This window comes from Melanostigma gelatinosum (genome assembly GCF_949748355.1).
Source record: "Melanostigma gelatinosum genome assembly, chromosome: 4".
Lineage (NCBI taxonomy): Eukaryota > Metazoa > Chordata > Actinopteri > Perciformes > Zoarcidae > Melanostigma > Melanostigma gelatinosum.
Window position 1 is genome coordinate 1,138,718 of NC_136637.1, and position 23,827 is coordinate 1,162,544.

The 23,827-nt window shown below is 47.9% G+C and overlaps 1 protein-coding gene across 1 annotated transcript in view; it reads left to right on the forward strand.

Annotated features, from left to right (window-relative positions):
• The window catches only part of ptprfa (protein tyrosine phosphatase receptor type Fa), a 343,585-nt gene that overhangs the window by 255,637 nt on the left and 64,121 nt on the right, over window positions 1-23,827 (forward strand). Inside the window, exons 23-26 of the mRNA XM_079267305.1 lie at window positions 4,665-4,784; window positions 6,981-7,135; window positions 9,602-9,887; window positions 10,277-10,446. Of these exons, the coding sequence (XP_079123431.1) occupies window positions 4,665-4,784; window positions 6,981-7,135; window positions 9,602-9,887; window positions 10,277-10,446 (731 nt within the window). The remainder of the gene's footprint in view (window positions 1-4,664; window positions 4,785-6,980; window positions 7,136-9,601; window positions 9,888-10,276; window positions 10,447-23,827) is intronic.

The window sequence follows — 23,827 nt, forward strand, 5'->3', positions numbered from 1 at the left end:
ATCCACCCAGTCCGAGTTGGCGTCACCACCGTATCATCAATGGTGATGGACAGGTCTCGGTGCGGGCAACCCTTCCCCGGGAGGAACAGTAGCTCGGTTTTGTCCAGGTTGAGCTTGAGACAACACCAGGCTTGGATTCCTAGGTGTGCAAAGGGGGGCAACTGCTTGTGGGCCCCAGACCCTCATGGCAACAAACCACATTTTGCAGTTATTAAAACCATATGGCAGTGAAAAAATACATTTTATCTCCACTAAAACTTAACATTACAACTACTACTACAACTACCACCTAAAATCAGCTAATCTCTTGTTGTCCTACCCACCTGGAAAACCGGCACTTAAAATTAAAGTGAGCTTGCCAGAAGCAGGCTGAAATGTGAAAAATAGGAAATTGAAAAATCAATCTTGTCCGAACACTGCAGTGATAACTGGTGTCAGTAGGAGCAGTAAATCGTCCGGTCTGTCAAGGTTTCTACAGGCGGACAGGTATTTCCGACAGCAAAGTAACTCAGCTTGCTGAAGCCTCGTATTAGCTTTGGCCGGACTTTTGAATGACATAATGACTGTGGAATTATGGCCCCTATTTCTTACTGTGTTGTCACACTATGAAGGTGTTCCCTCACAGTATAGAGATGAGGAATGTTTACAGCAATCAATCAACTCTTTTAACGTACAAATGGCCAGTGGTGTGGTTGTGTCTTGGTCAGGCGGACTGGCTTTCATGTTAAGACAGCTTGAAGTCTCAGCATCTGTTGAGGTAATAGTGGTCTGTGTGGCATTGATAAACACCAGTAGGGTGAAGTACTTACTCAAGCTGTGTACTTATGTGCAAATGTGAGGTACTAGCACTCAGAGTCCGCCCTGATCAATCCGTTGCCCTAAGACAAGACTTTAGCTGGCCCCGGGGGCATCGCAGCCAATTCCGCCACCAACAGAAACGGCATAGCTTCAAGTTCACACTTAAAAGAAGAGGTTATTCCCAAAACAACTGAATAGTCAGTCCCCAATAAATTTAAGTGAACTCTAGCTATTTATTAAATTAGCAAACCTTACTATTGTCCAAATTATGCTCGTGGCACTCTGCTTCAATGGTATCTACAATGCAATACATTCATTATCCAAACCGCTTATTCATTTCAGGGTCGCGGGGCGCTGGAGCCGATCCCAGCTGACATTGGGTGAAGGCAGGGTACACCCTGGACAGGTCGCCAGTTTATCGCGGGGCACATGTAGAGACAGACAAACGTTCACATTCACGGGCAATTTCAAGTCTCCAAATAACCTAAGCTGCATGTCTTTGGACTGTGGGAGGAAGCCGGAGAACCCGGAGGGAACCCACGCTGCAACAGGGAGAACGTGCAAACTCCACACACCTCTTGCTGTGAGGTGACAGTGCTAGCCACTACACCACCGTGCAGCCCTCCATGCAATACATAAACTATTAATTAATCATATTACCTGTCTCTTTTTTTTCTTCCCTGTGGCCCAAGAGGACTTTTGTCTGTGACATGATACAGTATATTTGAGGCTACTAATGTCAATCGTATCAATGTTACACACTTACTCACTGAAATGATATGAGTTCAAAAATAGCATAAGTTAGAAATTTGGTAAAAAAAGAATCTCCTCAATTGGGGCATCCCTGTGAATGGGTGGCGCGTCGCACTGTGACGTCCCACCACGGTCGCAGTAAACACATGATTAAACTCCTGCTTAGGCAACAAAACCATTTAGTACTTTTTCAGAAAATATTGTGTTTTAGTTTCAAAATACATTTCTAAAGTGAACTGAAACGTAACATTGTGACCACACGTTGTTGGTTTCACATAGGACACAAACACTGGTCTCCTGGGTGATAGACCCGTGTTTGTTTGACCCATCCACCTCTCCTATGTGTCTTTTTGGGGTTTTTTATACTACATCATAAGACTCCTGAAGCATTTCCTCTGTGTCTCACAATGAGGTGGATGGGTTTACATTGTAGTTACTTGAAAGCTAGGTATGTCACTTACAGATGCTTACGGGTGTCTTGTGCATTGGTATCAGATGCCGAGGGGCGTGACAAAGCGTCTGTATTTGACACCCTGGGAATAGAACAGGCTGGCCTATACTGACTATGCCTAGAGCCATCTCTACCCCCACAGATCAACCCACATGGTTTACAGGAGTGCCAGTGTAAAGTCTTAAACTAACGTGTAATGTATAACGTATAATAAAGTAAAGTTACGTCATTACGGCCACCTCATTATCACATTCTGCAGCTTCCCTTCCACACAGACATTAGTTCCTCAAACAGCGCTTCTCTTCAGGCTAGGTGCTGTTTGACAGATAAACCATGTTTCCCAGCAGTAGCTGCTGCCTTAAACACTGAAGTCAGAGAGGGTTTTCATGTGGACAACTTGGATTGTTAGTAGTAGAGAGGATGTGAACCTTAACGTCACTGGGGTGAAAGTCACACACTTTGTACGCCAGGTTTTGCAGCGCTACAACATCACATTAGGAATGATCACACAAAGGACAGCCGTTATTCACGGGACACGGTTATTCAGAGGTAGCTGGTCAAGGACATGCAACCGTAGGCCGCCGTCGTTCGAACAAATGACTGACGCTGTTGTTGCTCTAATGAGGCCCGTCTCTCAGATCTCTAGTCATCTTTTTGCCTGTAACACTTAATGAGCCGTGTGTGATCTGTCCAGGTGGTGAACTGGCATTTCACACCACTTTGCCCAAAGGACGTTGTGCTCAGCCACAGGCCTTGCCAAACAACCTCCACCCCCCACACCGACACCCGCACCCAGGTCTATGAAGCGCAACCTCCCCTGTCTGTCAGGCCAGTTTCCTGCAGCCTGCCCTCAAGTCATCACTTTTGTCCACAGTCAGGGCCATAAGTATTTGGACTGACACAATTTTTCTAATTTTGCCTCTTTACACGACTTCAATGGATTTGAAAGGAAGCAGTCAATATGTGGTTGAAGTGTAGACTTTCAGCTTTAATTCAATGGATAAAACTAAAATATTACATGAACCGTTATGGAATTATGGCCATTTTGTTTACACCGCCCCCCACATTTTTACACTTATGGCAGTGACTGTATGTTGCTGCACCCCCTGTCATCCATCCATCGCACAGCCAACAGGGGAATAACAACAGCAACACCAACAGGGCACACACTGGTTGTACCAATTTGTTCTATGACTCAGACTTTTTAATCTGAACGTTTGAACCCTGCATCACTTCCTGCACCGAAAGTGCATGTGTAACTGTTGCTTGTAGTGTATTGCTTTTACTCGCCCTGTTCAAAGGAAGGGAGTCAAAAAGAGCTCATTAGGAAACCAGTGGGTGCTATATTAGTGCTAATTTAAACTCATTTTGTCTGTGCAGCAGCAGCGGGCTTCAAAGAGCAGGCTCTTAAACCCTACTGTACACTACGCGCAGCAAACACTCTCTATCCATCAGCTCAGGCTGACTACTTACTTAAAGTGGAACTCCACAGAATTTACACTTTGAAATCTGTTTCTATTTGTTGTGGAGAAATGGTAAAAGGTTGATGAATGGACTTGCATTTCTATAGTGCCTTTTTAGTATTTTAGTGCTGTACACTACATTTCAACGTTCACACACATTGAACTGCCGATTCTTCCAATTAGCGGACAACCCGCTGTACCTCTGAGCCCTACCTGCAAATATATGCTATATGAAGCATTCATTATCTCCAGGGAGCTGTGTGATGTCTGGTAAATGTCCTTAAGTTTACATACCAAGTGCTATTAACCTTTTTGTCACGTTGCTGCCATCTGCTAGACTGGACCAGTGGAACCGTCTTCACAGGCAAAAAACACTTTGTTAGGTTTAGGTAGCTGCTTTACATTGCAATCTCGATACAATCTAGATATGCCAATAACGTTTTTTTATTTGAGGTGGAAGTCTGAACACGACCAAAATGTCAACTTGACGTTTCATTTCTCAAGGGACAAAAACAGCGTGGGTGGAAATCTTGTGTTTGTTTGACCCATGCACCAACACCCCCACCCAGCCGCAGCGGACTATCGTTTTGTACGACCTCATGTGCTCTGAGCATCTGATAATGATGCATGTAGGTTTACATTGGACTTAGTTGAAAGTACGGTGTGACGCTAAAGGGTACCAGACACCGAAGGGCACTGACAGGAACGGCTCTTCACTGGCTACACAGCCAGTCGGTCATGGTCCCATTGTCTACCTGCTTTCTACACCCATTTACTTGTATCAGATGTAGGCAGTTTGTGTTGAAATTATTGTATTGCATAGCTAGGACAGCAGCCATTTGGAAAAAGAATACAAAATATACTAATTTTAGTGTTCAATTTCATAGTCTATAAATTCACCTGAAGTAATATCGAAATGCTAAAAAGTTGTTCCTTTTTGGGGATCATGAATGTCAACAGTTATTCATGTCAATCTGACAAGTAGTTGTCAACATATTCCACCCTGTACCAATGTGTGGAATGGATTTATGGACAGATTGATGGTGAGGAGATCTGACCAACATCACCAAGCCAGAACTGTAACCAAATATAACAATCATTCTCACCACTCAGTTCTGTTCTCCTCTTTCTGTCCCTATGACTTACACATACCACTATTGTTTGAGAATTAAAACACTTTGGTTTGTGTCTGTGTGCAGGTGAAATGTGACCAGTATTGGCCCAGTCGAGGCACAGAGACATATGGGATGATCCAGGTGACCATGCTGGACACTGTGGAGCTGGCTACGTACAGCGTACGCACATTCGCCCTCTATAAGGTGAGATCCCATACTGTATACTAACCCTAACCCTCGAAAAACTTTCAACACAAGTCTGAATTGAATGCAGTCAGATTCAGGTAAAAGCTGCAGCAGCACATTTGAAGCATGCACACAAAATCTGTTTCATCAACAAGGAAATATCATAAAACAGCCAATTTTAAGTTGAGTCTCAGATCCCATCATTCTATAACATGTCCCCCTCGCTGTGCGACTGGAGCAGAAGAGGCTGTTGGATATTATGGAATAGGCGGTGAAATTTGCTGTCCAATATCCAGTAATGATAATGTATCAGTGGATTCCCGAGCTGAAATGGCCAAATACATTAATCAGTGATTCAGCCTGCGAGAGAACAAAAAGAGCCTTCTTCCTCGCTGTCATAACATCTTTAAGTCTCTATCTCTCTCTTTCACGCTACATGCAGATGTTGCCATAGATATTCTGTCATGTCAATGACACAAAGCCATCAAGAGTCGAAGAAGAAAACTTGAAGAAGAAGGTTTTGTCTTGGTGCTCGAATAAAGAAAACGTAAAACCTCTGGCTCCCTGCGAGCTGTGAATAGAAGTTACAATGCCTTTTCTCTACATTTGATGATTAGTGCTGTACCGGCATACTCATTCATCAAGGACCCGTTCCTAAGTTGTATTCATGCTTTTGAGTGCTGCTCAGATGCATTTGTGATGTACAAAGTCTGTTTTGTGGTTTATCAATTAGTTACTGCGATGCATTTATGTTAATGACAGTTGATGGAACATTATCAAATCATGGTATTTTTGGTTTGTTGAATCACATTTTTTATAAACGACATAGGGTGTGATACCTCTAAAGACCAGTCCCCTTGGAAAAAATGCCTAAAATAACACCAAATAATACCCAAAATGAATCAGGAATAGCTCCTCCACCATCAAACATTTAATTCAATTCATTCTATTCAATTCATTTCATTTAAATTTAATTCAATTCATTTTGTAAGCCCAAAATCACAACTCTGCCTCAGAGGGCTTTACAATCTGTACACATGCGACATCCTCAGTCCCAGGACCCTCACATGAGAACAGGAAGAACTCCCCAAATAACCCTTTAACAGGAGAAAAGAGGGAGAGACCTGAGGGAGAGCAGCAGAGGAGGATAGACAGAAGTGTGATGGATGTATCTGATCTCCTTTGAAAAGATTAGAAGCTAAGGAATTTGAATCCTAACTAAACTATATTATCATTCCAAAGAAAATGGAGAAAAAAAGATATCATGAATATAATTTAGATTTGAATATCGATGAATGTCTTTTCCTACTCTTTACTACCAGTGGGACTGTACCTTTTATTTAAATAAACACTAAAGTTCAACATTTATGATACAATTTATGATGACATACTCAGCCGGTCTCAGTATTCTGGCCATGTTTACTGTTGATATGTTGGCTGCTTACTAGGACTTTTACTTCAAAACTCTATTTATTTCGGGATAGATATGTTGCAAATAACGTAAATCTCCCAAAAACATTGAAATAGTAACACAATGAATATTGATCAATATTCATATGTGAACGAAGAGCTCCAAATACAAAATGGAGAATGAAAAAGCCCACAGCTGAAACAGGTGTCATAAGATTCATATGAATATGCAAGATTGATTATCAGGCTTTCTTTTGCCATCTGGTGGCTGATTGGGCCGTCGCTTAGAATTAAAGTGTGAGCCTGGAGGAGACCTTCTCTCCCAGACGATCTCAGTGACTCTCTGGTGCTTTATCATTGCTGCAGAAAACTGGTGAAATACTTAAAATCTCTTGAACTCTTAATCTCGAACCAAAACCTATTAAAAACACCAAATGACATCTAGACGAGGTAACCGGAAGTGCTAAATTGCTGACTCATGACCTGGGATTTAGAACTCAGTCCTGCAGCACTCTATTGTAGACTGATGAGAAAATGATCCCGGATCCTTTGATCAAAACTTGTTGTTACATTTACAAAGTTTATATCTGTACGAATTATTATCAAAATACTTCGTAATAAATTTGGACAACATACAATTGGGTTACAGATTCTGAAAGCCAAAACCTCATGTTTTGGAAACCGTATAACATTCATATCTTCTACAAAAAGACGATTATGAAATAGAGTTTTTTGTAACTACATCATGGGATGACCTGGCGGGTGAGGGCTCTCGGGTTGATGACTGTATCTGTGCTCCAACAGAATGGCTCAAGTGAGAAGAGAGAGGTCCGACAGTTCCAGTTCATGGCCTGGCCTGACCATGGAGTGCCTGAGTATCCAACCCCAACACTGGCCTTTCTACGCAGAGTCAAGGCCTGTAATCCTCCAGATGCTGGACCCATGGTGGTCCACTGCAGGTAAGCTACCTCTTATAGCAACGCAAAGGCCTCAGTATGCTTCCAACAAAGTGTGTTGGATCATCTGACATAGTCTGAAATCCCCATGCCAATGGCCTCCAACGATGAGTGTAGCTTTCTGAAACAGACAAACCAACAAGCATGCCCACGTTACGCAATGATTGGTCAGGTGTGTTGAGGTGTGAAGGTAGTCTGGATTCGTAATTATCCTGTGTGCAACTAAGTGCAACACCATGAATTGCAGGCACCGTTATGGTGGGTACTCTGTAGTTCACCTGTGGAAAAATCATGACTAGCTCGAAATAAAAATGAAGAAAATCTGAAAAGATTGCATGAGGGACTATGGAGCAAAGCCGGATAGTTGTGGGACTCTGGTTGGTGCTGACCAATGCTATTCTGTGATTGGCCAGTCTGCGCTCGAGGGACGGGTCATTTGGCTTCAGTAGGGACACACAATAGCTTAGTGGTGTATGGCGGAGTGTACTTAGTGTACGATGCAGTGTACGGTAGTTATGTGAGTTACCATTTTACAAAACATACGGGTTGAGTAAATACAAAAATTGCGGTAGGTATTGACTGTAGCTTGGCTATTTAAAATGGAGGGTTTGTGCAGAATGTTCCAGGGTTGTGACGATTCTCTCAAACCAATCAGTGGTCTGTGGTGTTTCAAATCCGTCTTCTATCGACTCAGCTCTCTTGGAACCTCGACCGACGGGGTACCCTCCACAACTTGTCCTAATGAAAATACGAAAACAACCGTTCTAATGTGTAACCAACGAAAAGTGACTGTTGAATAAAATAGTAAAGAGACGACATACTTTACCCACTATTTTTTTGAAATGCTCATACTTTGCTGAAACTCTTTCATATCATTGATAGTAGGTAAGTAGGTAATTGTCACAGAGAACTACCCAGAAATCCTTGAAATTGTTTGTACATTGTGCACAGCACATCCATGATTACCAACCCAGCTGGTCTGTGAAGCTTTACACCAAACACATCAAAGAAGTATCAGAGTGCTGCCTGTTTAGACCCTCACACCACTTCCTCTGTGTAGTGAGGTCAGTGTGATGTTACAATCTAGCACAGTACATGAAGGGCTGAGGCAATACACTGACTCACTACACAACATCTGTCTGATAAAAGTTTTTCTTTGTCACAATCATTTTATTTATAAGTGTTGCTAAATGTAACAAAATATAAGCACAGAGTGAGTCTACGTTGATTTTTAAACAGTGGGCAGTAGGGACACCAGTGACACCTCGAAGACTGTTCTAGTCCTGCATCGTGGAAGGTGGGTTTAGATTGTACCGTACACAAAGCACATTTTCACCTCATTTGTAAGAATGTGTCTTTCAGACACAGCAGACTATACATAAAGTGGATTTTCTTCTCATATTATGACTTTATTCTCATTCAATTTCAACTTCATGTTTGTAATAATACAACGTTGTTTTCTCAAAATATTTCAAATTTATTCTCAAAATCTCAGAACAAAGCAATATACTGTATATGGGAGATGTTTTGAATGTTCAGAAACTCATGAACATGTGCATAATCCTGCCCGGAACACAAATCCAAGGGTTCATAGATTATTTCAAATGTACCATGGAGGTGAATGGATGAATGGATGAATGGAGGCCACATGCACATGTAAAGAGGAGGCAAGAGTAAAACATGTGTAGACTCAGCAGACATTACATGAAATGAGATATTTGAAGCCAGAATGCCATCACTAGATACAATGGTTGACATTACGTTTATTAACGGTGGTTTGAAACAATCACATTGTTTGTATTAATGTAGGAGGTGTCACATTGTGGGGTGACTGTGGCTAAGTGGATAGCAGGGCCGTCTTTCAATCAGAGGGTTGGCGGTTCAATCCCTGGCTCCGTCTCTGCTAGGTGCATGTCGATGTGTCCTTGAGCAAGACACTTAACCAAATTTATTTCGTTACATTTTTTTTTCCAAAAATGTCTCCCGTAGTTGAGCCTACGGTGTAGAAATGTGATCGACTCTGAATTGTAAGTCGCTTTGGATAAAAGCGTCTGTAAATGACTCATGTAATGTAAATGAAAGCAGTAAGGCATGGAGCCATATGTCATTGGAACAGTGCTTTACATCTCTATACTGCACAGCAGGAGGCTGTAAGAAGCAGCCAACGAGGTTGTTAACGACGATGTGAGGAACGAGCCAGTACAATAGGTCCAATAACTGTAAACTCAGAAAGTTATTCTTTTGTTTTCCCTTTGAAAATGTGACTGCTTAAATGCTTTGTTCATGGTTTTCATCTCATTTTAGTGTTGGATGCAATGTTAACGTAGTCACTTTATTTTTTACTGTAGGAAGTGTAAGTGTTTGACGATATGTCATTCATTTGGGCTCCAGACAGAGTAGTTGTTACCAAGGCAACAATAATTACATGCGAAACAGTAAACCCCGTGCTCTCTCTTCTTACTCCGTCAGTGCCGGTGTGGGCCGCACAGGCTGCTTCATCGTGATCGAAGCCATGCTGGAGAGGATGCAACACGAGAAGTCGGTGGACATTTACGGTCATGTGACATGCATGCGGGCTCAGAGGAACTACATGGTGCAGACTGAGGACCAGTACATATTCATCCACGAGGCCCTGCTGGAAGCGGCAGCGTGTGGCAACACAGAAGTCCCCGCCCGAAACCTGTACGCCCACATCCAAAAGCTCACCCAGATCCCTCCCGGAGAGACCGTCACCGCCATGGAACTGGAGTTCAAGGTGTGTGGTGCCTTCTGGCTTTTTGATTTGTTTTGTGCATTGTGCAGCTTTTACAGTCCTTTTGAAGTGGCACTCCAATCACACAACTTGCGTGTTTTGGGTTTTGGGTTGGGGCAAGCCACAACCCAAATTATGCTACTTGTTGGAGCAAGCAGGATGGCTGTAAATCCAGACAGAGCATAATTAGGTTCTGATCCTCAACTCACTGCAAATTTCTTTCGCAAGGACTTCTCAAATTGACACCTGCCCTCTGGGTGCAGAGGAATACATTAGGGTTCGTCAGCAACCTTGCTAACACACCACATTCCACCAACACCGGTTGTATTAGCTCTTTAAGAGAGCAGAAGTGGACGGTGGAGACATACCTGTCCTCCTTTCTGTGTCCGCAGAAACTGGCCAACTCTAAAGCAAGATTCATCAGTGCCAACCTGCCGTGCAACAAGTTCAAGAACCGGCTGGTGAACATCATGCCTTTCGAGTCCACCCGCGTCTGCCTGCAGCCAATCAGAGGGGTGGAGGGCTCTGACTACATCAACGGCAGTTTCATCGACGGATACAGGTGAGTCCATCGGAGGCATTAGGGCAGACCTGGGCATTGTACGGCCCGCGCGAGGTCATTGGGAAATTAGGAATAAAACGTAAATAAGTGTACATCATGCACAGAATAGAGCTGCATTGCTTTTATTTTGAAGGCGACTTTTGTTGTTGTTTTTCTTCTCAATGTACGTATGTTAGTGAAGGTATGTGAGCAGCAGGGTCACTGCAATGTGTTGGCACTGAGCTTACGGGGATGTGAGTTAGCCCTCAACAATGTCAGCCTGTTAAATAAAGAGACTGACACAGAGTGTAGAGTTTTTAACAAAGCATGGACTTTAAGTATTTCTTTACTGAAGTCAAAGGTAAAGCCGTGTGCTTCGTTTGTGGAGAACAAGTCGCAGTGTTGAAGGATTACAATGTGAATCGTCATTACGAGAACAAACACGCTGTTAGATCCTGGGATACTTCTGGCCCGATACGGGGCTACTTACTGACTCAGCTCTCTATTAAAAGATTGTCGAGCTGGTGTTCTGGCGAGGGAACTCGCCTGGCTCTGCTAACTGCCGTTACTCCCGACGTCTACCCTGCTTCCTCCGGTCTGAGCGCGCTCGGCCGAGAGACCAGTCCTGGCCCCGGGCGCTCCCACCAGTCGCGTCGGTTATGGCAGCTTCCCTCTTATGGATCCGTGCTCTTGGTAAATGCCAGGTTAGGTTTTAACGGCTAGGATTACTCCTTTCTAAAACCGTAAGGGGTTGTTAAGTGGATTCGGTCTCTAGGATAACCTTTCAGAACTCAGTTGTTAGACATACTTCAGTTGTTAGCTTTAACTTTTTACTGCCACGAGGAACTTTTTACTGCCTGAGCAAATGAATGCACTTGAGAAATTTACTTTAAATGCAGATTAGATATTTATTGCAGGTTATATTTTAGTTAGTTTGCAAGGGTTAAAGCTACAGCTCACATAAAACGTTACTACACTTGATTCGTTACGTTAATTTTCTTCTTCGATTACACTCATTAGTTTTAGATGCAGAGAAGGCTCGGTTGGAGCTGGATGTTCAATGGTGCGATGAATAGGTTATTTTGGAGTTGTTAGGAGCGAAGGTCCGGCCGGACCCTCAGTCCTCCTGCTCTCGCAGCGAAGTCCGTTCAACAGTCCTCAAAACTCAGTACAAAGTCTTTCTAGGGCTGCTGCGTCTTCTCCGTTGTCCAGTTGTTAAGAATCGAGCAGTGGGGAGAGGAAACCTCCGTCTTTAAATCTTATTGTCCACGAACAGCGGTCTTCTTTCCGTGAACAGAGACGAAGTCCTCAATACACCAGTTGTCATCGTCCGTATCTCCTCATCGGTGCACTTGGACGGCACCCGTGTCGAAATCCCAGTGTGTTGCCTGCAAATGTCTCCTTTTATCCATCATTCGGGCTTTGTCGGCCCCCCTTGTTCAATACATGATCTCATCCCCCCACCCACTGGAGAGGGCGTTGGGTTCTGAACATGTCCGGACAAGTCCAGGCTTCATCCTGTATTATGCCTCTATGACTCATCTCTTGCGACACTCTTTTCCTAACCCCACCCATAACATCTGTTCCTAATTTCTGCCAACTCATCCTGACAAAACACTTCTATCGCAGCTCCGGTCACACAGAACATTAGTTAAACACTTATTACAATTGTTAAATCACTCTATGCATTAAACATTCGTTACATATTGATTAAACATTTCGTTATATAATTCATACACTTTATCTCTTAATTACACTTTATTCTGAGTATATGCTTTGTGCTTTTATATCCTGACTCTCCCTTGAATGTGCCAGCATGTTACCGAGGCAGCTCTGTGGGCTCAATTCTTCTTGACACCCCCTTCTTGAGGTCTCAGGCTGCCGCATTGTGCCCCAAGTAATCCTCTAGGAACTCATCGTCGTCCTCGGCGGTGATGATGAGAACGTCGTCTTCCGGTGATGATGGCTCCGATCCTTGTTTCTCCCCTCCAGGCCTGGTGGCGGGAAATCCAGGATGGCGTCGTTGTCCTTGGCATCCTTCAGCTGCTCGTCCAGGCTCAGTACTAGGGCTATCACATTCTGGTCCAGAATGCTGTCTGGGGAGAGGGAAGCTGGGGTAAGGACTGGGCTGGTTGATGCTTCGTCTTCGGTCCCGCGATAAACCGCTAATCCTTCAGGGATAACCTCCACCAGCTCACCGCAATCCTCGTCGTATCCCCACATCCCCATCAGATTTGGTATTATTCCTACGGTCTCCGTCTGGCTGCCCATGTCTCGGTGTTCCACACTCGTGCTGCTTGCTGCGTCGTTATCTTCTTCTGGAGTTGGTACGCGGTACAGCACCGCGGGCAGGCGTGGTCCAATGACGACGAAGCGGCCATCGGTGAGGTGGGTCGTGGACACTCGGGTGCCATCAGGGTACTCCCATATTTTTGTATATACTGGGCAGTATATACCATCAGTGTAGAGCAGGACCCCTGGTGAGGTTCTCTCAGCGGAACTCCACACGGTTCTTGCCTTTATCTCTACTTCCATACAGTCGACCACATTCATAGCAGGTATATAAGGGGTACGTCCCTTGCAGAAGAGGCCGCTGGCTGCTCCTATCGGGAATTGCCCCAGGTAGCACTGGGTGCACCATAGGGCCTGGGTTACCTCCCACAGGTGCCATATCTGCTCCGGGGGGATCCCACAGCAGATACAGCGGGCATCTTCCTGAATGATGTTGAACACAAAGACTTCATTAATTATTACATTTTCAGCGCGTTTTTTACAAGCCAAGCTTAGCAAGCAGGGGGTGGTCTTATTTTCATTCTTTTTTAAGGCCCCCTCTCAGCATTGGAGCGCTTTGTAGAGCGCCTTTCAGCCAGAGAATGCAGCCATGGAGACGCCAACACCATTGGAGGAGGTGTTAGGCCTGGGCTTGTAGGCCCATCCCTTCTTGGAAACAGAGGCTCATACATCATGAGCCAAGCTGCTATCCCGATCGATGATTCAGAACCCGCCCAGTAGATGGCGACAGTTATGCCCCAACCTATGCCCCAAAGAGCAATGGCGCCTATCTTGTGGAGCCAACGCCCTCTTCCTCTTTCCTTTATAGCCATGGTCATGACCACGAGATACGCCAGGGCTGCAAACGCCATCATGGCCTCGACGATTGCCGAGACCATCTTCAGGGGGTTGTAGAAAACTGCAGCGACGTCGATTCCCAACCAGATGATCACCATTCCGGCCTTTACTAGACCGAAGCGAGTGGAGTCGATGTGGACTCTCCCCAGGAGGTAAGTAGCGAACCAGGACAGGGTGAGCCACATTGATCCTCGATAGATGTTTTCAATCACTGTTTTCAGACACCCTACAGCAGCGGTTCCCAAACTTTTTAGGCCGTGCACCCCCTTCTACATCCCGACTGGGTTCGCGCACCCCCCCCCCCTTAATAAAAAAAAAAAAAAAGAAGCAACAGAGCCTTTTAAGCCTTCATAGCCGCATAAGAATCGGACCAATGAGAGAACAGTTTGCTCGCGCGTGGCATTTGTTTACAAGATTTAGTCCGCTGTTAAATGTTGCAGTGTGAACACAAACCGAACAAAGGAGCAACTGCAACAAAGCAAACGAACTGAAGGTGTGAAAACGCCCTGAAACACTGCAACAAAGTTTCAATAACTTTCAGTGACACAAGGCGTCACTTTTAAAGAGCAATACGGATGCGAGGACACACGCACAGGCTCAGAGGCAGATTATCACATTTAATTTACAATTAATGACCGACTAATGTAGCCAGGATGTCTTCGGACAAAGCATCGATGCGGCGCGACACAGTGTTGTTGGACACCGGGATCATGTCCAACTTGTTTGCTTCTTTCTCCCCAATCATACATTCCACCATCTCTCTGGCAGCTGGCAAGCTCACGTCTTCGGCGATTGTGTGCGGTAGCCCCGTTCTCGCTATTCTGTGACCAGATATGAAGCCCGTAGTGCGTCATTTATAGACCCAACACATGAATGAGACTCCAGTTGTTTTTGGCTGTTTTGTAACTCCTCCAATTTCGATATAAACAATGTAAGGGGCTTTTGACTTGCACTGGCATGCTTGGTGTTCAGGTGGTGACGTAAATAAGAGCTTCAGACTGTTAGCCAGAACCTCACTGCACACCACGCACTGTGGCTTTGGGGAATCTGCGTTGCCAATCCAAGTGAAGCCCAGACACAGATACTTTTCAACATATTTCCTCTTTTTTTTCCCAGTCTGATGCTCACTCTCGTTTCCTCTTTTTCACCTTGACTCCGCGATGGGCCGATGTGCTCCCGATTTGTCTGTGCTGCACCTCTCCGTTCCCCTCGCCTCCGATTCCTCTCTCTCTCTCTGTCCCTCTCCTCTTTTACGACTGATAGCTTCAGATGTCCCACCTGACAGTTTTTAAATTAAAATTACATTTTTTTTAAATATTTAATATTATTACACCATCAGACCGCCATTACACTTTTCCTCTCGCGCACCCCCTAGAGGCAGCTCGCGCACCCCTGGGGGTGCGCGCACCCCACTTTGGGAATCCCTGCCCTACAGCTAGGGCTAGTATTCTTAGCGGCTGATCTATGGACCATTTGCCCATGCAACAGTAGAAGAACCATATGATCTCAAGGACCCAAAAGTCCAGTTCGGTTAATCGGATCACTGGCTTGCAGATGCGTGCTGCGTCGGAGTAGTTCTGGAATGCTTCAGTTATACTCACTCCGAAGGTGGTCATGTCTGGAGGTTCAGTGGTTGTGGTGTTGGTGGCGTTGGTCATCTTGGCTTTTTAGGATTATTCGTTCTTATTTCAGTATGAGGCTCTTGGTTGAGGTTCCGGGTCTGCAATGGCTATGGCGCTCCAGTGGTTCACCCTTTATAGGTGGGTGGACTCCTCCCTTGTCCGTGGGAGGAGTCTCTTCTTTACTTCTCCGTTGTCCTTCAACTTCCCCTTAAAGCACGAGGCAACAGTGGCTGCTACCCCGCCCTTAATGGCGGCACAGATTATTAGGCCCACGATCACAATTCCAACTATCATCAACAAATAAGGCCAAAGCCAGGAGAACAAACTCCCCATCCAGCCCCTTATGACCGTGAATCCTTCTCCAATCTTCCCTTCCAATTCTTCCACTACGATGGTTGCGGTCCCGACCATGGAGGCACCTGTTAGTTCGATCCAACTGCACTCGTGTTCTCGTCGGCCGCTCCCGCAACTCAGCCAGTGTTCTTCTGGCTCGTAGCATGTTCCGTTCCCATAGATGCGGTTAGCCCCTACCCATTCAAATCCTTTGTCTTCTTTACCCTCGCAGAGGCTTTTCCTGAAGGCGTGGCCCTCAGCTAGAAAGACTGTAGGGTCGGTTACTGGGGGAATGATTTGGCCGTTCACATTTACTCTGTCTTTCATGCGATGGCCCAGGATTAAGTTGGTACAGCTGCTGGTTAGAGGCCCTGACCGTCTCCATTTCTTGTCTTTATCCTTCACCCAGGTTACTTCTTGCACGTGGGTTTCATATTCTGCTCCATAGTGTGTCTGGCAATGGTCTTTCCATCCTGGCACAGTCTCACAATGTCCCCCGGCCAGGCTGATGTTGCAGGTCGTGTTTCCTCGGTTGCATTCCATCTTCCAGGGCCGCGGGCTTATATATGGTTCTGGGCGGCTCCAAACCCCAGGCCAGATGTCTCTTTCTTTCGAGTATACTGTGGCCAGGTACTGATACTTTACCCAGTAGTTTGTGGTTTGAGTTAGACATGGCACCACCCATTCTAACACTTCATCCTTCTGTAGGCCCCACCAGGTTGAGCTGTCGTCCCTGGTGTGGGCCTCTTTCCATGCCTGCAGGGTTCCTTTGATCGTCTGATTTGTTGTCAGGCCTGTGCAGTCATATAGCCACGTTCCCCAAGCCCGGTACCACTCTTGCCAAAGTGTGCATCTCGGGGAGGCGATGTCGGCTAGATACTCTGTTCCATTCAGAGCGTTGAACATTTTGGCGGTCACACAAGTGTCAATTTTTTGGAAATCCCCTCTTGGGGCTGTCATTAAATCCTCGGGTTTCGGCAGCTTTTGTACATACATGTCGGTCGTCCTTGGTCCCAAAAGGCCGTGGCTGGCTCTGGAGTATCCCTGCGTGAAGGCCCCTTTGAAATGCTTTAGCGGGGTTATCCATATCCATGGCACGGTGTTGTTGAGCCACTCCTCGTGCTGGGCATTAGGTAGGGGTAGATAGATGTTCTTATGAGCCTGATACTGGGGTTTGTTAACCGGAGTTATTACGAAGTAATTCTGACCTTCGCAATAAAAGAACACATTCCAGAAGCACTTATCTAGGAGAGGGAGCTTGTTTGTTTTACAATGCGTCGTCCATTTTCTGCTCCTATTTCTCCGAAGACTGTCACTCGGCTTGAATCGTGGCGGCGGCGACTGCCCTTCTTTGTCCTCTTGAGCCGTAGGTAGTACTTCCTCTACTTCCTCCTGCGTGACATTGACGGCTCGGCAGGTGATGTTGTTCTGCTGGTAGTTAGTGGTGTTACCTAGTGGCCTCACTTTAACTTTAAACCGCCGTGGTTTACGTCGCGGTGGTGTGGCCTCACAGGTGAGATTGTAATGTCCCCAGAACATTCCGTCTGCCGGTAAAATCGTCAAACACGTATCATTGCGGTGGCTCGCTGCATATGTTACCTCGGGTTTCCAGTATCCCTCGTTCCCTTGCTCTGCCCATGAGACACATGCCCATGAACAGTACCGGCCTGGGACACCGTTTTCGGGGTAGATCCAATTACACTGTGCCCTTTTTTCTTCTTCTGCTTTTCTCATCATTATCGTAATCTTCATCTCCGCTCCCAGCGTAGATACGTCATCTATCCTCCATGTCGAATTCTCTATTACTCTCTGGAATTCACCTGCCCAGTCTGTTTCTTCACCCGTGTCATTGATTTTCTGTTCCCAGATGAGCGAGGGCCCAAGGGACACTACCATAGTAGTACAGTATAGCCAGGACGATGCTTAGTCCTGTCAGTACTGCTACTACTTTAGCCATTAAGCATATCCATAGTTGTTTTCCATTCCTTGGTCGTTCACTTGATTGGTCCAGTCGCTTGCCTTGTCGTTTTAAGGATACGGGGGTAAAGGTTGAGGAGCGCCTAAATTCTTGAACCCTCCCATGTAGAAGTGGGAGATCCATGGTGCGCGACTCTGCAGTGTGATGACCGGTAGCACAGGGTCCGGAGGTGGAGCGGTACAGCCGGAGCTGAGGCTCGGGGGAGAGTCAGGATCGTACTGAACAATCTTGCCCTTCAGGAGCTGGTGATATAGTACCGATGGGTGTCGGCCAATGCAGAAGTCTAGCCCCCTCCACACCCACTTGTAATAGGTGACTACCAACGAGAAGGGGCGTGGGAGGGGTCCAATGCAATCTCCGTCTGCGTCAGCACTTAACCCAAGCCATTCGTATGCCTCCCTGTCCTCCGGGCTGGCAAGGTTCCGGACTTGAGCGAGAGCTGCGTATAATGGCTGGCCGTCCTCCATCTGGAGCTCCGTCACTTTAGCCCACAAATCTGAGCGATTCACCTGCGCGTGCATCCAATTCCGCGATTTGGTAGGAGGCAAATCCCTCATGCGCAGGCCCGGGTCCGGGTTCGGTGGGCCTAGGCTCGGCAGGTGGTAACTCACCGTACGCAACTGCATGTCTTGGTTCTCAATTACACAGCGCTCTCTGTTTTTCACGTGGAACGCTGTGCGGCGCTGCATGACCGGGCTGGTGGTCCAGATCATATTCTCACCCAGCCAAAGATCAACATATTCGTCTTGCAAATAATCAGCATAGTTAGGACCCCACCGCAACTTCAGCGTTGTGCCTTTCACGTTGATGAAAGCGGTATTCAGGATCCAGGGGGACAGGTCAGGACAACAGAGGACCGGCTGCATCATCCATGGCGATGTCCACCGGACCATGGCTCTGTCATACTGGAGATCCCATCCTGTGCGAAAAGTTGTCTGTAAATCCACCTTCCCTGGTACAGTCAGGTCCAGGGAGCGCTTATATTCGCCATTGCTGCAGAAATAAGCGCCGGATCCACAGAATCCTTTTCGGTATGCAAAATCTCTTAGGGGTCTGTCTAAATAGACTCTTTCATTTGGCAATTGCAGATATGGCCTTTATCGTGCGCGGAGAGACGGAGAGATTCTTTTTCGTTTCCGCCCTTCTTTATTTGGTTGGTTTGGCAGCGACATGTCTACAATCAAGTTCCGTTTTTCTAGCAACTATGCTTCTTAAGCGCTGCTACTGCGGGTCTTTCCACCCCGCTGCAGTTTGCGGAATGACTTCCGTGCCCAAGTGGTTAAACCCCTTGCATCTGCGCGTGGGTCTGGAGGAGGCACCGCCTCATCCGCTCTGGTCAGCTCCACCCCAACGGAGTATACACCGTCGAATGGGACCATCACGGTCCTCAGCGTCACCATGACGCGCATTGTGCGGGCCTCCCATGTAGGCGTTGCCGCTCTGGCCGCCCAAGAGCCCGGTAGTTGCATAACACCGTCTCTCCGCCACCCCTCTGGGGTGACTGTGAAAATCTTACTCTTCTCCTTGGTCCTGGCGCCGGTGTGGTGGAAAGCGTCCAGATCCGTGATGGTATACCGGAGATTCGTGCCTCGAGCACCAGCCTCTGTGGGCACCGGGGCAAGCTCACGTATTGGCACGTCTGGATCACAATACACGTCTTCGATTAACTGGCGCCAGGTTGTAAGTTCCCAGGGCCCCAGCCACCCCTCACGCATTGCCATTTCTAAGCGGCAATCGGGTAAGTTTGCTGCGGTGGCCGCGTACCCTGGTGCATCAGGGTCGCGGGAGACCCTGAAGGCCGCCGGGATCTGTACGGAAGCAAGGGGCGGGTAGGTAACCTCGGCCTGTGCTGGGCTGTATGGCCAGTTCCTTTGCACCAACTCCCTCCAAGGTCCCCTGGGGCCAGCAATCCGGGTTCCACCTGCTTCTTGTGGGTCACCGTCGAGTGGGCACATAGATGGTGCCGAGGGTTCCCCAGTCTCCTCGTTGTGAGACATGTCAACCAGAGCTGCAGCATTTTCACCTTCCCATGAGGCGGGTGCCAGGGTTTGTATCGGCTGAAGAAACTTTCTCACCTGCCATCCCTCGGCGGTTCCAGCTTGCACCTGTGATAACGATCCCATTTGGATTAGTTTTGCCCCGAGGATTCTGAGTCGCTGTCGTATTGGGGTTCGATTTTCTGGGCTGCTATGCAGCTCTTTTAGGTCTGTTATCGTCATTAAATTGTAGGGTCCTAGAGCCCATACAACTCCTTTCCAGACGCCAAACGGAATCTTTTTGATGGTTCCGTCGGCTAGTTGAACAGTCAGGTGTCCTTTTGTTTCAAGGCATTTGCGGGTCATCGACACTTCGGCACCAGTATCTACCTGATAGGGGATTCCATCCACGTTGGTGTATATGTCGTCCCCCACCCAATAGGCATGATCCACTGTGACCCGCGCCCGCTTAGCCATTACTTTTTCTGCCCTTCGCTCCCAGCTTCCATGCGGGAGACACGAAGGGCCTGTTTCTGCTCTGTTGTCAGCTTGTTGTAATCCTCGGAAGAGCGATAACCGCTCTTGTTGGCTGGTGGGGGCCGTGGCCCCTTCTGTTGTTGATCCGGCGGGGTCCTGTGGTAAACGCCCTGCCTCTGGAATCCTTCTTGCCTTTGAGCACCCTGCTCCCTTTGGTTGCCTTGCGGACCCCTCTGGACTCCTGGCTCTCGCTGGTACCCTTGGTAGCCTTGAGGACCCCTCTGGAATCCGGGCTCACGCTGGTAGCCTTGGTAGCCTTGCGGACCCCTCTGGAATCCTCCTGTCTGCCTTTTTGGTGTCTGTGAAGGGCCGGGTCCCTCGGTGGGCCTCGCGTTGTCATACGAGGGCCTGGGAGCCGGCGGCTTCGGTTGGTTTCCTTTCTCTCTTTTGTCTTCCAAGTGCTTTTTCTTCAAATCCCACTTTCTTACTGTTTCTTGGATTTGTTCTGTGGTACTTTTGTTGATGTTTAGGGTCACGAAATCGATGTCATTCATTAGGCCCTTTGTCAGCTTCCTAAGGGCTTGCACACTTCTTTCTGGCGGGATCGCCTGTCGCAAGGCGTACCACGCCTGGGTGAGAGTTTGCCCTTTTTCTAAGCTTTTTCTTGCCTTGTCGATGTGTGACTCCTCGTCTTCGCAGTCTTCCAGCACTAATCTTCGGTAGTGCTGGTCCGCGGTTTCTTCGGGACCCATCGGTTTGTCCGTCACATGGGCCAGCCACAATCTTTTCGCCTCATCGTTTGTGGAGCTGGCTTTTACCATAAGCCATTTCTGCGTCAGATATTCTTGCACTGATTATTTTGGGTCTCGGTTGGCCACCATCGCCTTGATCTTTTTGAACTCACCAAAGCTCTGGGTGGAAGCTTGCATCTTCGTTATGCAGTCATTTTCTTCAGCGGTGGTGAGGCAGCTGCTTCGTGCGAGGCCCTGCCCTTGAGGTGGCTGTTCGTCTTCGCTGTCCGAGATGTCTTGCCTCAGCGCCTTTTCTTCCTCCGTTGCCAGCTTGTAGGCTGCTTTCTTCAGGCGTCGCAACATGACGTCGTACACGATTGCCACAAAGCCTGTGCGAAAGTTTCCCGTCAGGTCCGTGGCTTTTGCGAGGGAGCCGTAGGTCGGGGTCATCAGAAAATTCGCCCATTCTCCTTTTGTTGCGTAGACCATTGTTCCTTTCATTCCCTCGAGGTCGTGCCTCCATATTTCTGGAACATCATAACCTGTTTGACTGACCTCTGGAACATAGGCTTTTCTTCCGTCTTTGGTGGTCATGGGCCCGTATTGTTCGTCTCTGGCGAGTTTCTGCGAAGCCGTGTACACTGAAAGAAGGGGCAGGGCGTTCTTCTTGCCTTTTCTGCTTCCCCGCTTCAGGTCTGTCATTCCTCCCGGAGCCTCGTATTCGATTGAAGTCAGGCTTTGCACCGTGTCTTCTTCGTCTGAACTTTCAGCTGCGGTTTCTCCCTCGCCCTCCCTCTCTGGTTCTGCGGACGGCGAGGCTGGCTGAGTTGGTTCTGGTGTTCTCGTTGGAGTTCTGGGACTTGCCCTGCCCCCGTCCAGACTTAGGAACCTTATGACGGACCCTTCTCCTCCTCCGTCGTAGTGCATTCTCTGCAGGCCGACGGACCCTGCTGGGCTGGTGATCCCACGCTGTGATCTTTTTGGCACGGAGGTTTCCACTTCGGTCTGCACCGCTACTTCCCGGGGAGAGGTGATTGGAGTTTCTTTTTTCTTTGGAGGTTTCTCCTGGCTTGAGCTGACTTGTGGACGTCGCTCTTCTCGTCTCGAAGGACCGGGTGTTGATTCCTGGTAGCCCCTTGGTTCTGCCGCTTCTTTCTTTAATCCTGCTGATGACGGGAGCCGTGGCAGAACTGCTTTCACAGCTGGGGCGGCTTCGTCCTCGTATTTTGGCTGTCCTGCCCTCCAGTTGTTTGGCCCCTCAGTCTTGTAGAGGGGTCTCAGTATTTTCTCTTTTCGCTCGTGGTATTGGGCCGCCGAGGTGACTATCACCAACTCCTGGATATTGCTCCAACCGTGGGGAGCTTTCATCAGGAGGCGCATAATCCTCATGGCCGCTTCTTCTGCTACCTCCCAGGGTAGGTTGCCGGACCTGGCCCCGTCGTTACATATAACAACTCTTTTGAAGGACATCTCGCTTGCTCGGGTGACACCTTTTTCTAATGCCTCCTCTATGTCGTCCCGATAGGTGTCCTGATCTTCGCCATCCTCATATCTTTTGATCGGTACGTGTAGCACCGCAAAATGGCTTGATGTTCCGCCGCTTGTAACTACTACCGATGGCTGGTTCTCTCTATATCCCTTGCAGCGCTCCTCAAGTTCTTCTTGGTAGAGTTTGCCTGCCTCTCTTACCAGTCTCTTTCTGAACCGGGAGATATGAGACTTCAGATGTGAGTTGGTTAAGACAACCAGTCCATGGCTGTCTATGTCCCACGGCTCTCCGTAGTGGTTATATGCGGTTAACCCTGTCTGGTTCGCATATTTTTTGGTACCTTCGGGCATCTTTCTTAATTTTGGAAGATAATCTTCTGGGCTCGGGGAGCGAGTGTGTTTTGTCTTCGACTGAGCTTTCTTGGACCGCCCCGGCACTGGGTCCTTGTACTCCTTCAGGACCTTTCTTACTACAGCGGGAGTCCCGGTTTCGATGGAAGGCGGGAGCAGTTGGTACTCATCGCTCCTGTTCAGCGTTGAGTCTTCCCTCACTTCGTCCCTCTCCGAGGTTTCCCCGTTCTCGCTGCTGTCCTGGTTGTCCTCTCCTTCGGACCCCGAGGACTCCTCTGACTGGGAGTCCGCGGAGACCTCGGTCCCGTTGGTGCTGATCCGATCTTCGCTGGGCTCCTCAGTATAACCTGGTTGTTCGGCCATGTATGCCGCTATTGCGTCTTGCTCTTTTTTATTTTCTTTGTTGCGGGAGGTGGCTTTTACTGTCTGCTTTATAGTTACTGCCCCCGCTCCTATTTCTGCGGCCAGCATCTTCACGACTGAGTCGTATTCTTTTGACGGGCTAATTACGGTGACTATTTTTCCTTTAATGATCTTCATTACCACGAGCCACCAGCTTAGCCACTCTCCCACTTTCTTCTTGGTATTCGGGGGTGCTTCACACCCTACCACTGCCACCATCATTCCTGACTCATGGGTGAGGGGAGCAAGATAACCCCCCTCCTCTTTGCACCGCTCTACTTTTTCTCCCAGCGTTGCCTTTTCTTCTTCGTTGTGCAGGTTGAGTAGGTGTTGTTGGACAGAAACGTCCCATGTGGCCCATCCTTTTCCGTACAGGATGACCTGGTGTTGGACGTTGCTTCTGCCTCCTGGATCCGGTGTCGGTTCTCCCGATGTCGCTCCTCGTGCTCCAGCGCCGCCCCCTCCTGGTCCTCGCTGCCGTCTGCTGCCTGGTCCGAGGTCGATGTCGCTGGCACGTCCTGCTGAGTCGTCGCCGTCTGCGGGCTGCCTCCGTCGTCTTCGGGTCCGCCGGGCGGTGCTTCCATCTTGGACTTTGTCTTTGTCTTTGTTGTCTCGAGTCGCCTTCCTCCCAAAGCCTCTCGTCGCACGTTGAGGAAGGGATGGGATCAGGCTCTGGTCCCTCTACAGGTCGGGCGAGTCTGGTCGATGCTCCCCGTCGCCTGCGGCTTCTCCTGTGTTGGCTTGTAAATACCACACACAGCTTCGATTCATGGATGTCTCGCAATCGGGCGTCTTCAAGGCTTGGGCAGCTTTACTTTCTACCCCAACGCCTCACCTCAGGTCTTTTCGTACACGAACGACAGCCTCTCTTGGCTGCCGGGGTTCTTCTCTTGGACTCAACGTACTCCTTTTCCG